At 42.8% G+C, this 15,528-nt stretch overlaps 1 protein-coding gene across 7 annotated transcripts in view; it reads left to right on the forward strand.

Moving 5' to 3' along the window:
* NR3C2 (nuclear receptor subfamily 3 group C member 2) overlaps positions 1–15,528 on the forward strand; it is a 439,920-nt gene that overhangs the window by 374,629 nt on the left and 49,763 nt on the right. For all 7 annotated transcript variants that reach the window (XM_059876106.1, XM_024977376.2, XM_010813712.4 and 4 more), the window contains one exon: positions 12,197–12,327. In XM_059876106.1, the coding sequence (XP_059732089.1) occupies positions 12,197–12,327 (131 nt within the window). The remainder of the gene's footprint in view (positions 1–12,196; positions 12,328–15,528) is intronic.

The following is a 15,528-nucleotide window of genomic DNA, read 5'->3' on the forward strand; positions in this document are numbered from 1 at the left end:
GATAAAGGTAGCTCTATTTTCCTTTCCTCCTTGGGATACAAAAGCAACAGCAGACAGGCCTTTCGAGAACCATTTCTAATTTTTAAAACTATGGCTTTTGAAAGAATTTTCACTCTTCCTACTTTCAAAAAGCATTTAGTGCAGCTTATAATAAAAACACCAATACAGTAAGACTAAAAATGCAGCAAAATACAAAAGGCAAATAGTAAAAATGGAGGAAGATTATTTATATATTATAAAAGAAGAATAAATAAAAAGCCTAAACCGTAAGAGAAGTTACACAATTAAACACAGATCTGAATTTCTAATCTCCATCAAAGTATAGCAGATAGGATGATGAGTTGCAGATTTTTTTGTTGTTGTTGTATAGATAATGTGGGCTTCCCAGGTGGCTCAGTGGTAAAGAATCTGTCAGTGCAGGAGACACAGAAGACGATTTGATCTCTGGGTCAGGAAGATCCCCTGGAGGAGGAAATGGCAGCCCACTCTAGTAATTTTGTCTGGGAAATCCCATGGACAGAGGAGCCTGGCAGGCTACAGTCCGTGGGGTTGCAAAGAGTTGGCCATGACTGAGCACACACGCACTTAGTTAATGCACAGTATTATGTAACTTTCAGTGTACGGCACAGGGATTCACAATTTTTAAAGGTTTCACTCCATTTATAATTTTTATGAAATGTTGGCTTTATTCCCTGTTGTACAGTGTATCCTTGTACCTTACCTATTTTATACAGATAGTTTGTGCCTCTTAACTCCCCTAACCGTATCCTGCCCCTCCTCATTTCCCTCTCCCCGCTGGTAATCACTAGTTTATTCTCTATGTCTGTGAATCTGTTTCTTTTTTGTTATGTTCACTAAACTTTTTTTTTTTTAGATTCCACATTTAAATAGTATCATATAGTATATTTTATTCTCTAATGTATTTCGCTAAGTATAATGCCTTCCAGGTCCACCGTTGGCTGTTGCAAATGGCGAAACTTCATTCTTTTTTATGGCTGAGTAGTATTTCATTGTATATATACGTACCCCATCTCCTTCACTCACTCGTCTGTTGACGGACACTTAAGTTGCTTCCATATCTTGACTGTTGTAAACAGTGCCTCTGTGAACATGAGGGTGCATGTTTCTTTTCAAATTAATGTTTTCATTTTCTTCAGATATATATGCCCAGGGATGGAATGGCCAGGTCTTGTGGGAGTTCTGTTTTTAGTTTTTTGAGAACCCTCTGTACTGCCTTCCACTGTGGCTGCACCAATTTATATTCCCACCAGGGTTCTCATTTTTCCCACGTCATCACCAGCATTTGTTATTTGTGGTCTTTTTGATGATAGCCATTCTGCCAGGTGTAAGGTGATATCTCATTGTAGTTTTAATTTGCATTTCTCTGATGATTATCAGTGTTGAACATCTTTTCTTGTACATGATGGCCTGATGGTCTCCTTTGGAAAAATGTTTATTCGGGTCTTCTGCCCATTTTTTAATTGTGTTGTTTGTTTTTGATGTTGAGTTATATGAACTATTTATATATTTTGGACATTAACCCCTTATAAGTCATAATTTGCAAATATTCTTTTTTAATTAACAATCTGTGAGTTCTTGGAAAAAGAAAGATTGTTTTAATTAACAATTTTAATTGTGATAAAATACTTGTACCATACAATTTATTATCTTAACCATTATTAACTGTATAGTTCAATAATGTTAAATACATCGACACATTGTTATATAAATAAGTCCCTACTCCTTTCTCTTCCCAGCCCTGGTAACGACCATTCTGCTTCCTATCGCTTTGAATTTGACTACTCTAGGTACCTCAGAGAAGTGGACTCACATGGTATTTGTCTTTTTGTGACTGCCTTATTTCACTTTGCATGATGCAATCAAGTTTCATCCATGTTGTAGCACATGTCAGAATATCCTTCCTTTTTAAGGCTAAATAATACTTCAACATATGTATGTGGCACACTTTATCATTCATCTGTCAATGCACATTGGATTGCTTCCACTTTCTGGGTATTTTCAGTAGTGCTGTTACAAACATGGGGTACCAGTGTCTCTTCAAGACCCGGCCTGCTTTCAGTTCTTGCAGAGATTCTGTAAGTTGAAGCTAGCTTGCATTCTCCTTGTAAATGGTCACGGCTTGAGGAATACCTGTAGCTGTTGAGGCTAAAACTTAGAGCTTCTGAGTCCTGTAGTACCTGTAGCCTGGAATATTTTGTGGTTTGGGCTTATCAACTGTCTTGTTTCTATCAGAGCAGAACATAAATATGATTCCAGGAATGTATTTAGTTAGGACAATAATTTCCTAAGTCAGCTGTGTCCAATATGGACCTCCAGATAATTGAATAAGATTTTCAAGCACATCTTTAGTAATATTTTAGTAGACCAGTACTTGAATACCAAAACAAGAGTGTTCCTTCTGACAGCCATTGGACAGTAGGTTAAATGGGCTAGTCTCATAATGTGAAATAGGACAAAACTGTTACCATATAATAATGGTAAGAACACATGGATCCCGTAGACACACAGTGGTTCACATCTTTTAGCCACTAAGTTAAAAGCAGGCAACTACCATGCAAATCATTTAAATTGTGAGGCCCTTCCCACTCTGACTTAAATGGGCCTTTTTCTAAATCCCACTCTTTTTTAAAGTATTTATTTGGCTGCATTGGGTCCTGGTCGTGGCACATGAGCGCTTCATTGTGGCGCGCAGACTCCTCTCCAGGTGCAGCTTCCGGGCTCGGTAGCTGTGGCACGAGAGCTCAGTTGCTCCAAGGTTTGTGGGATCTTAGTTCACTGACCAGGGATTGAACCCAAGTCGCCTGCACTGGAAGGCGGATTCTTCACCACTGGACGAGCAGAGAAGGCCCTCTAATTCCCACTTTTATTACGAGAGTAAATTCCATATCCTACTCAAAATTCTTTCAAAAGAAAAAAAAAAAAGGTATTTTCTCATTCTTTGATTCTTCACTTTTGTTCCAAGTAAATCAAGTTTAGAGACATTAGATTATTTTAATATAATATCTTAAAACTATTTCCAAATGATCATACGATTTCAATTTAGTGTAATAGGTGTCCTAAGAAAGGACCAGATAAAGTTATAGCTGTGAATAAAATTGGTTTCCTAGTTGGAGAAAATGGTAAGACAATTGAAATGTTTCTTTCTCTTTCTCTTTTTTAAGAGTTTCTTTGAGAATATTTTAGAACTGTCATTCTCATGGATTTAAGCCTAAGGTATTTGCATTGAAACTGGGTCTCTGTGACCATTTTGTTATCCTGTTTATTTAAAATTGGACTTTGTGCTATTCCTAAAAAGGAGACGATGTTTATAAACGATGTTGTATCCACATTTAGAAGTAGAGACAAATGAGTGTCAGGTCCGATGTTCACCTTAATACAGGGCTGTTTCCTACATCAAAAATCTCCTACTGGCTCTATATCAGCCCCACTGTTCACAGGTAACTTTGGCATTTACTTTTATTTTTTATACAAATTTCATCTCTTTCCCAAAGTAGTCTGTGTATTTTTATTTTTTTTTTATTTTTTAGTCAAAATGAGGTAAGATTATCTAATGAATCAAAGCAGGTAGCAGAGATAACTTTTATGTTGTTGTAAAATTAATCCCCGTATCATGCTGAAAAGATTGTCCTTGTTTCAACTTCTTTGGATGTACGTTAAATTTCTGTGCATTTAATCTAATTGTGCAAAAAATGATGTGATGTAAAATGTGTTTTTAAGATGGCCTATTTTCTTGAAATTTCAAGCTATATTGAGTACACAGTACTCTTCATTTAGAGAACTCAATTTCATGCAGTGGCAGCAGCAGTGGAATTGGAAAAACACAAAATCTTACCATATAATGGGGAGCAAAATATAAACAAGGGAGCAAATGTAACAGCAAAACATTTGAGGTACCAAATACCTCTTTATAGTTGTAAAGAGACACTCTGAAGGAGAGAGCTGTAAACGACTAAGCCAGCAACGTGGAGAGAGGAAAGGCCTGAGGGATTTTTTCCCCTTTTTATTTATGTACAGCCGCACTGGGTCTTCGTTGCTGCATGCAGGCTTTCTCTGGTTGTGACGAATGGGGGCGACTCTTTGCTGTGGTGCCAGGGCTTCTCGTTGTGGGGGCTTCTCTTACTGCAGAGCGTGGGCTCAGCAGTTGAGGCTCACAGGCTTAGCTGGGGAGCCGTGTTTCTGATGGAGGTAGTTGAAACAGTCAGCCCTAAGAGTCTCTGAATGGGAACTAGAGAGTGAAGAGGAGTGAAGTCAGTGCGACTGGGATGTTAACTTAGCTGAAAACAGCTTCAGGTGGTTCTCTTGAGTCAGGAGCCTGAAAGCAACCCAGTTCCCACCATCTCATGGCATGCACTTAAACAGAGTGGAGAGGATATGTCTGTCAGAAAGGAGTCCATCTCTTGAAGGTCTATTTTAAGAACATCCTAGCCTCTTCAGTGCTTCCCTTGTGGCTCTGCTGATAAGGAATCCGCCTGCAATGCCAGAGACCTGGGTTCAATCCCTGGGTTGGAAAGATCCCCAGGAGAAGTGAAAGGCTACTAATTCCAGTATGCTGGCCTAGAGAATTCCATGGACAGTATAGTCCATGGGGTTGCAAAGAGTTGGACACAGCTGAGCGACTTTCATTTCACTTCATTAGCCTCGTCAGGTTGTCTTTTGAGGAACACTGTTCATAATCTAGGATCATTTGGGCTTTATCTCTTACTCCAGTCACTGCTGTGGTGACCAGTTCAGTACAGATTTCCCCCAGTTTCATGGATACAACTTTTAAGAGAGTGCTGTGCTCTTCACTGCAAGTCTTTTCCACTTTCTGCATCATGGGGGAGGGGGTCAGGGGATGGTCCTTCAGGAATTGCTTGGCTCACATGCAGAGGCCAGTGTTTTGAAGAAAAAAACCTGGGTTTAAGTCCAAGGCTCCATTGTGCACCTAAATTATTTCCTTGTCACGAACATGAGAATGAGTCTCCACAAGGCATTATGAGAACTAACAAGACGAAATTTTGGTATGGTAGGCATTCCATAAGTGATAGCTCTGAAAACGATGGGGATTATTCAGGTAATAATGCCTCAAGAAAGAGTTAAAGAGATGCTTTTCCCATACAAGTGACAAAAAAGTGGCTTTTTTTAGGTGTGTTGTTACACATTCTAATCTGTCTTTCAAGTAGAATCTGAGGTCTGTCTGTACACAGTCTTTAATCTGTGTGTGGACGTTTTGCTAACACTTCTGGTAACAGAAACACTGACATGAGACCTTTCATCCTCCTGTTCTACCCTGGGCAAGTCACATCTACCTTCTTGAAAATCTGCATCCTCTCTGGTTTTTCTCCTGATTTATTTACCATGATGTGTGTAGAAATAACAACAAGAATGCAGTCTTATTTTCCTGGAAAGTAATTTTAAGAATTCGATTCTTTCTTGGTCTGTTTAACCAAAATGATCATTGGTCTCTCAAGAAGCATTTTGTTCTCCCCATGACATCAACAGCAAAAGCTAATGTTCATAGAGGGCTTTATAATTTAAGAACTTCCATACAGTTGGTCCCTACATCTCTGCACAGTGGGATTTAGTGTTAATTCCCAGTTTACATATGATAAGCCTAGATCTCAGAAGTGACATGATGCCAGGCTCATAAAACCGGCACACTCAGGGGCCCATGGTCCATGCGTTCCTACCCCCTACTGGGGCAAAGCCAAGGATGTCTGTTCTGCCTCTTGCGCAGGGAAGCTGAAGGGATCAAGTGCTTAGGAGTGCACTTTTAAACTGCGTGTCATCAAATATGTGTTGTATTATATTCCACAGACTCCAGATTTGTTATCTGCTTCACCCCGTTTTATAACCTATATCTCTCCTTTTGTTCTTGGAAACTTTTCAAGAACTTAACAAAAGCAGTATCTAGTTTATTAGCCACTTGATCTTTCTGTGAATTTTCAGTGTTACCTTTCTCTGATCATCACTGTCACATGTACATCTGTGTGTCTGTCATTCATTTGGTTGTCTTCGCCTGTCCTCTTTCCTTTTGGCTTTCCTTCTCTCTCATTCATTCATGAAACACTTTTGCATAAAGATGGACACAGGGCACTTGGCTATCAGACTCTCTTTGACCTTCACAAAGGTCAATCGGACATGGATCTTGCCTTTAAGAAGCTTAAAGTTAGCAATTGGAATGGTGAAATGGAATTGAGCTTTTTTTCCCCCCTCTATGTACAAAATACATAGAAATTTTGTATTTTAAAAGATCTTAAATATATAACTAAGTTCAAAAGAAAAAAAGAACAGAGAATTCACCGCCAGAGTAGTTCAACTTGGAGTTAAAGCTAGTTACACATGGTCCTCCGACTTCTGGATGCAGAAAAACGCCTTAGGGATGGGTATTAGAAGACAAACAAGAACAGGAAAGGAGAATGTACACTCCTGCAAGACTGGGCCTGCAATGGAGCCCCAGGCTCTGAAAAGATTTCACTGTCTACTTGCAGGGACAGTAAACCCAGCAAGCCAGCCAGCCCAGGGACGTGGCAAGGAAGCCGAAAGAAAGAAGAGCCACAAGCCTGCATCACGTCAAGTGTGGAGTCTAAATTTAAACTACACGAGTCTTGCAAAAAGCAATTAAGCTGAAAATTTAGCATCAAAACTGGTCCAGATCAAGTGAAACGCTTGTACCCCTGATAGCTATAAATGCTACAACTTCCCGCAGAGTCCCTTCCACAAGACAGTGCCATTGGGACTCACCTAGAAACAGTATATGCCTTAATAAAACATGCTGGGCAGGCTTATGAGTGTCCCCCCAAAATGAATTTAAAATATTTTAAACCAACTATAAACATGTTGAAAGTATTTAGAGATATAATAGATAAGGTATGATTTAGAGAAAGGACATATAATAACCATAAAGTAAGAAGTATCTCATGGAAAATAACAGAAATGTTTGAGGAAAAACTAAGTCAAGCGTTTCTAGGCACCTAGCCTGCCATTTCCGAAGGAGGAAATGGCAATGTGCTCTAATATTCTCGCCTGGGAAATCCCTTGGACTGAGCAGCCTGGCAGGCTCCAGTCCGTGGGGTCACAGAGTCAGACATGATTCAGCAAACAAGCACAAGACATGAAAAACATTAAAATCAAAACGCTGTAAACATTAAACAGATTACACAGAAACGGAAAAAAAATATTAGAAAGTAGATGAGAAAGTCACCTAGAGTGCCGTGCAGATGTGCGTGCTGAATCGCTTCAGTTATGTCGACTCTTTGTGACCCTATGGTCCATTGCCCGCCAGGCCCCTCTGCCCGTGGGGTTCTCTAGGCAAGAACACGTGAGTGGGTTGTCATGCCCTCCTCCAGGGGATCTTCCCGACCCAAGGGTCAAACCCACATCTCTTTTGTGTTCTGTATTGGCAGGCAGGTTCTTCACCACTGAGCCGCCTGGGACACAGTACAAAGAGATAAGAAGATAGAAAATATGAAACAGTGGTTAGTGCAGAAGATTCAGTGAAAAGGTCTAACCCACGAGTAGGAGTTCAAAAAGGAAAAATAGGTGGGGTGGGGGTGATATTCGAAGAAATAATGTCTTAAGAACATTTCAGAACTGAAGAAATAACTGCATCTTCAAATCAAATAAGACACTGAATCCTGACCAACAGGAATAAAAATAAGTGCATACTTGGGTTCCTCATATTGAAAATGCAAGCATCAAAAATAAACAGAGCAAGTTTTTATTAAGCTACCAAGGAAAGTACTAGTTCTCTACCTATAAGGGAAAGACAATTAGACCAACAAGAAAGAGACACAGATGTATAGAACAGTCTTTTGGACTCTGTGGGAGAAGGAGAGGGTGGGATGATTTGGGAGAATGGCATTGAAACATGTATAATATCATATATGAAACGAGTCGCCAGCCCAGGTTTGATGCACGATACTGGAAGCTTGGGGCTGGTGCACTGGGATGACCCAGAGGGAAGGTATGGGGAGGGAGGAGGAAGGAGGGTTCAGGATGGGGAACACGTGTATACCTGTGGCGGATTCATGTGATATATGGCAAAACCAATACAATATTGTAAAGTTTAAAAATAAAATTAAAAAAAAAAAAAATCCCAGAAGTGGTGGTAAAGATCCAGGTGTCGTGGAATACTATCTTCAAAGTACTGAAGGAGGTTGCTACTGCTGCTGCTGCTAAGTCGCTTTAGTCGTGTCCGACTCTGTGCAACCCCAGAGACAGCAGCCCACCAGGCTCCCCCATCCCTGGGAATCTCCCGGCAAGAACCCTGGAGTGGGTTGCCATTTCCTTCTCCAATGCATGAAAGTGAAAAGTGAAAGTGAAGTTGCTTAGTTGTGCCTGACTCTTAGCGACCCCATGGACTGCAGCCTACCAGGCTCCTCCGTCCAAGGGATTTTCCAGGCAAGAGTACTGGAGTGGGGTGCCATTGCCTTCTCTGCTGAAGGAGGTTACCACACTAGAAATCTATAACGTGTTAAACTGTCATTCCAGAATGCAGGTGAAATAAAAACACTTTCAGGCATAGCAAGACTGAAAGATTTCAACATTCAGTGACTGACTGCTGCAGAATTTTAATTATATATGTATGTATATGTATATTCTTCAGTAGGAAATTGAACCCAGTAGTAAGGAGTGAAGTGCAGTTGACAGCAGTGATCAAAGAAATACATCTGTAACTCTAAACAGACACGAGGTGTGGATGTGAGAGAGAGGGAGAGACTTGGGCAGTAATCTGAAAACAAGTGGAAGTTTAAATACTGAAGAGCGACACGGTGAAAATGGGAGGCAGTAGGCCAGAGATAAAGCGCTCTACATTTTTTCTGTTCCTCGTGGAAAAGCTGCTGATTAACTTTAGATTTTTAAATATGCAAGTTCATAACTTAATTATTTTAAGAGTAAAAATAGAATGTGAACCTTCTAAATCCAGTAGATGAGCAAAGAAAAAAAAATTTTTTAAGCCAGACCCATTTAATGAAACGAAGTAGAAAGGAGGAAAGGAAGTTAAAATGGTAGGAAAAAAATTCCAAATAAATCAATAATCATGATAAATGAAAACAGATTAAACCAAGCTATTATAATACAGAGACTCTCAGACTTTTTAAATTCAGCTTTTTGCTGTTTGTAAGCAACATGTGTGAAATATAATTATGTGGGGACTTTGTAAATAAGGGATTTTTTTTACAGGGCATTCCAGGCAAATTCTTTTTTTTTTTTTTTTCCCCCTTTGACTGCAACCACGTGGTTTGTGGAATCCTAGTTCCCTGATCAGGGATGGAGCCTGGGCCCTCGCAGTGAGAGCACAGAGTCCTTTCCACTGGACCACTAGTGAAGTCCCTAGGCTAATTCTAAAAAGAGCAAAAGAAAGAGACAGGAGGGAAGAAAGAGCCAGAGGGAATGAGGAAGAAATAATATTAATATCAGACAAAAATTATAAGGCAAAAAAATTATGAATAAAGATTGGCGATAGGAGGCAAAAAGCTTAAAGTATTTAAAGATATGAAAAGACAAATCACAAAAGAAGAAACTCAAATGGTCAAAAAAACATTTGAAAAATGTTCAGCCTGCTGGTGATCATGACCATGCAAATAAAGGCAGTAGTGGGGCTAACCTTTCAGCCCTCATCAAGAAGCAAAAATGATTCAAATGGGTTAATGATGAGTGTTGGCCGGACTTGAACAAAAGGACATCGCATCTCCTTCTGGTTGGAATGAAAGCAGCAGCTGTGCATACATCCATGACTCAGCAGTTCTGTTTTCATCCTATATCCTAGAGAAATACCCACTGATGTCCCTGGGGCCTCATCTGGAATAGCCATAAAGCAGAAGCAACCCCAGTGTCCATCCGGAGTGGAAGGGATTAGTAAACTGTGGTGTGTTCAGACAAACGAAAGGCTCTGCAGAGAAAACGACTTCACTTTGAGTTACCTGTGTGTTAAAACAGACATATCGCAGAATCACAACGCTGAATAAAAATAAGTTGCAGAAGGATGTGCATATCTAATTTCAAATTTACATAAAACAAAGTGGTACTGGGTGCTGTTTTCATGAATACATACATGTGTGTAAAGTGTACATATCTGAGAGAAAATGGGAATCTCCCGTGGTGGGTGGTTCCCTTCTTGAATGAGGAAGATGAATGGGGACAAGGAGGGAGGCAGAACAGGACTTAACTAGGCCTTGTTCACTTTTTAAAGATCTGAAGCAAGTATGGCAAAGATATTAGCATATATTTGCATTCTTAATTCTTCATGGTGGAACCGTAGTCTCCCGCTGTTTTTCTGTGTGTGTGTGTGTATGTGTGTGTGTTTGGGTTTGGATGTGTGTGCAAGTATTTTGAAAATATTTCCTTATTTAGAGATAGCTCCCTGAAAGATGAATACCAAGTGATATCACTTATATACGGAATCTAAAATATGATGCAAGTGAACCTACCTATGAAACAAAAACAGACTCACAGATACAGAGAATAGACTTGTAGTTGCCAAGGCGGGTGGGTGGGGAAGGATTGGAAGTTTGGGATTAGCAGATGCAAAGCATTATATATAGAATGGATAAACCACAAGGTCCTACTGTAGCGCAGGGAACTGTACTTGGAAATGGAAATGGAAAACAATATGAAAAAGAATGTGTGTGTGTGTATATATATATGTATAACTGAATCACTTTGCTGCAGAGCAGAAATTAGCACAGCATTGTAAATCAACTATACTTCAATTAAAAGGATTTCCCCGGCAGTCCAGTGGTTAAGACTCTGTGCTCCCAATGCAGGGGTCACAGGTTTGATCCCTGGTAGGGAAAATAAGATCCAACATGCTGCATTTTTTTATTAAAATTTTTAATTAAATTTAAAATTTCATACATTAAAAAAAATTTTCTAATTTTTAATGGTTAAAAATATCTCCTAGCTTATTACGGGGAAAGAAAAACATATAGCAATAATACCAAGAAAAATGCAACGTGTTCTATGAGTTCTTTACAAATGGCTTTTAGAGAGAATTTTGCCATTGGAATCCAAGAGTGTGTCCTGGAAGAGGAGTCCCAGGGTGGCTTTGCCACAGACGCTCCCCTGCGTTCAGTCACTCATAGAAGTGGATCAGCCATCATCAACTCTGCTGTGTCTGTGGCCTGAGTCATCAGGCATGTTTCTCACTAGTAGTCTCTTTTTCACTCATTTATTTCTGGTCATCATAACTTGGTACTTACCCAGGGCCTCCCAGAGGATTTATCACTTTGAGGAAAAACATCTGAACAATTAAATGATGCCTGCCTTCCTTCTCACGGAAAGAGATAATCATGACTTGTGTTGTAATATCTTGTGGATTTTTATGGAAACACTTGGATTTTGGCATAGAGAGTGGCTCTGTTGGTTGGTTGAATGGATGTATATGTTTCACACACATTCCCAAATCATCTTCTCCTGGACCAGAGAGGTTCCATTTGAGGAATCTTTTTAAATGTTGTCTGATTTCCCTTCACTTTTCAAAATTCAGTTTCTCTTTCTTTTTTTAAGTCTTTATTGAATTTGTTACAGTATTGCTTCTGTTTTATGTTTTGGTTTTTTGGCCACAAGGCATGTGGGATCTTAGCTTTCTGACCAGGGATTGTACCCACAGCCACTGCCTTGGAACGTTAAGTCTTAACCACTGAACTTCCAGGGAAGTGCCTGGTTTGTCTTGTTAAATGTGTTGCTGCAAAGCATTAGTAGGCACATTTCACAACCTCTATGGGAGGGTAATGGAGGTCCCATGTGGAAATGAGACTGGTCATACTTGCCATGTGTCCATAGCATCTAACACAGCTCTTCCAAACAGTAAGGGCTTGGAATCTCTGGGCTTCACCCCACATCACAGCAGCATCTCCACTCCATGGATGATCTCAGTATCACACACAGCACCATCACACATTATCACCCTTGATGTAAAGGGGAGTCATGGCACACTTTGAAAAAAGGTTGGTTTCGGTGCTTCTGACATTCTCCAAGGGGACGAATAAACAGCCTGGCTAGGTTGGTCGAGAGGCAGTTTACCAGTCACCGTGCTAGGCAGCTGACTTCTCTTTTGCAAATACACACCTGCTCTGTATTGAAGCCAAAGGCATAACTCAGACTCGGATTTCTCCGTGGGCTCCCTGGGGCTGCTGGTCTGGGTTTGGTCCTGGACCTTCCAATCTCAGACATCTTTGCTTTTCCTTTGCAGAGAGAAGATGCACCAGTCTGCCATGTATGAGCTCTGCCAGGGGATGCACCAGATCAGCCTTCAGTTTGTCCGGCTGCAGCTCACCTTCGAGGAATACACCGTAATGAAAGTGTTGCTGCTGCTGAGCACGAGTAAATTGATGTCCAACTGGCACTTTTTTATACTGTCACATCATCTTCCCTTTCGGAGACTAGCCTGTTTCTAGGGCCAGATAGTCAGTATTAAAAAAAAAAAAAGTAAGAGGAGGTGGGCAGAGGGCGTTGGTGCAGGATGAATTAAGTTACTCGCAGAGTTAGAAGCTTTGGGTGGCGCACCTGCCTTGATCCCTTCATCCATCCGGCCACTAAGGATTCGTTAAGTGTCTGTTATGTATATGGTGGGACTGGGCAGTTCAGGAACTACCAGAATGAATGAGGCACAGTCTCAACCCTCGGGGAGTTTTGTTTTTGTTGTTCAGTCACTGAGTCATGTCAGATTCTTTGCGACCCCATAAACTGCAGCACGCCAGTCTTCCCTGTCCTTCACTGTCTCCCGTAAGATAAATTCAAGGTCATTTTAATACACTGTGGAGAGTGATTGTCTGCCATGATAAAGACTGTCCTGGGGGCTCAGAGGAGGGAAGCACATTCTCACTTCTTGGCATCAGAGGATGCTTGATGAAGCTTCATCTCAGAGAGCTTTGCCAGGGTAAGGGATTGAGTCCGAGGCATGAGCTGACCTCCCTGCTGGGGAGCGTGAGAGAGCATGGTGGTGTGGGAAGCAGACCCACATAATAGTGCTTAGCTCTGCGGAGTTGTTTTGCCTGTTTATGATTTTTGTTTTTTATCTCATTTATGTATCCACCAATTTTTCAAGGTATATCAGGTACTATTGGACTGGGGAGGCATGGTTGCCCTGTAGATTGAACTGGAAAATTCCCACCTGTTGAAGACATCTGCTGTCTATTAGGCAAGCAGGGGAGTGTGGTCCAGAAGGCTCTGAGCAGTGGGCTGACATGGCCATAGGGGTCCTTTATGGCTTCATGAAGACGTCTGGCAGTAGATAGACTGAAGGAAAGGGGATAGGATGAGGAGAGAGAGAGGCCAAGTCAGACAGAGAATTGAGCCAGACTGGAAGCCCAGAGACCTGCTGTGAAGCTGTTGAAATAACAGCCTGAATAATGGTGTATTCTTGCCTGGGAAATTCCACGGACAGAGGAGTCTGGCGGGCTACAGTCCACAGGGTCAAAAGAGTCAGACATGACGGAGCGACTACACTTTAACTTTCTTAATGATGGTGGGCAGCTTGCTGACAGCGCCAGATGCATTCGAGACACACTGCAGAGTCAGCCTTGACGAGAAGGGGCGCAAAACAGTCTGGATCAGAAGCAACCTGGGTTTTGAGGGCACAGATGATTGTGAGGTGGTAGTGATACTGTGAGGAGAAGTGCATTCTTGTTGGGACTGGAGCGGATTTTATGGAGTATAAAATGACTTCTCCAGGTGGCTGAGTGGTAAAGAACCCACCTGCCAATGCAGGAGGTACAGGAGATGTGGGTTCCATCCCTGGGTCAGGAAGATCCCCTGCGGGATGTGATGGCAACCCACTCCAGTCTTCTTGCCTGGAGGATCCGATGGACAGAGGAGCCTGGCGGGCTTCAGTCCATGGGGTCGCAAAGAGTCGGACCTGACTGAGTGACTGAGCATGCGTAGCCTCAGAGGGAGGCCTAAAGAGGGGGACACTGGGAGACTTGAACTCAGAAAACAAATTTGGATATTGACATATAAGCTTGACATGATCTTTGTAGAACAGGAAAGTCCACTGGCAAGTGGGGGTGCCGAGGCACAGGAAGAAGAGGGAAGACCCACTGAGGCGCGTGAAAGGAGGAGCGCAGTGCTGAGGGACAGGGAGAACCATCAGGGAGGCAGAGGAGCTGGCAGAGGGCCCAGAGGTCAAGGCTTCCCAGAGGCGTGACTCGTGGCAGAGCTTCCAGTGGAAGCCAGGAATGCTGACAGAAGCCTACTGGGGTTGACCATGCGGCATCAGGCAGGGGCCAGACGGCCAGGGACTTGCAGATTGATGGGAAGCTGCTTCGGGCATCTGGAACCAAGCATGAGAGGAGAGAAGTCGATGGCAGAAGGAGCCAGGAGAGACGAGGGAGGCAGGATTAGCCTTGGCAAGGATGCTGAACACTTCTTCCCCAGACAGCGGCCCAAGCCTTTCCAAACAGAGGGGAAGGAATTTGAGGAAGCTCTCATCAGATGAGGGTGAGGCTGGGATGATGGCAGGAGACAGGATAGAGAGGAAATCTCAGAACCAAGTGCCGTGACCACTGAGGAAAAGGAGAAATGTTCTGGGTGCCAGGACACCAGGGCAAGTGGAGCCAACTTCAAAGGAGGAGAGGCTGTTGAGTGACCCCCTGGAAGCTGAAAAGAGCATCTGAGACATGCCCAGCCCTCCCCTCGGCCCAGGAATCAGTGGCTTCGGTGAAGGGTTTTCAGTAGAGCTGTTTGGAAGTGAGTGGCATGAGCAGCCAAGCATTGAGGATAGAATGGGTGAGAAAAGCTGCTGATCCCAGCATGGAGGAATTGGGTCTGGGGAAGAGTGAAGCCTGCACCTGGTAGGGCAGGAAGGGGAAGGCAGGGGCTGGTGTGTCAGTATCTGCCCTACACACATCTGGCCTCTCTCAGGTTTCCAAAGAGTTTTTCCATCTATCATCTGATTTAATGGTGCAAGACTGCTAACTTGTCTAAAGTGGACAAAACAGAGGCGTGCAAGTGTGACTTGTGCAGCCTCCTTGGTGAATTAGGACTCAGACCCAGGGCTTTGACCTTCCCTTCCAGCCGGATGCAAGGGTGGAAGGTAGGCTGGCAGCAGGGGACCCCCAGCCGCAGGGAGAGGGGAGGGTGAGCCGGCTGGGCTGGACTCCAGCAGCGAAGACAGACCAGCAGCCTGGGAGGGCGTTGGGGTCAGCGTGTCTCAGCTGTGTTTGGCTTGGCCAGCAAGGCTTTTCAGGTTGCTTTCGGCCTTTTGTCGTGTTTGATTGCCATGGACTTTGATTGCACAGGGAACCCATGCTCTCCCCAGTTTACTGCAGGCCCCACCAGTCCTCAGTACCCACCGCTCCTCACTGTACGCTCAGCCCACATTCAGGAGCTGGTGTTTGCAGTCCTCCGTCCACAGGCTCAGTAGAACCAGGCTCTTCTCCCTGCTCCATTGTTCTTCCAGATTTCTGAGGCTCCCAGCATATCCTTTCTAGAACAGAACTTGGGAAATGTACTTTTAGTTCCCTGCCCAGGGATTGAACCTGCACCCTCAGCTGTGAAAGCAGAGTCCTAACCTCTGGACTGCCA

The sequence above is a fragment of the Bos taurus genome, chromosome 17 (assembly GCF_002263795.3).
Source record: "Bos taurus isolate L1 Dominette 01449 registration number 42190680 breed Hereford chromosome 17, ARS-UCD2.0, whole genome shotgun sequence".
Taxonomy (NCBI): domain Eukaryota; kingdom Metazoa; phylum Chordata; class Mammalia; order Artiodactyla; family Bovidae; genus Bos; species Bos taurus.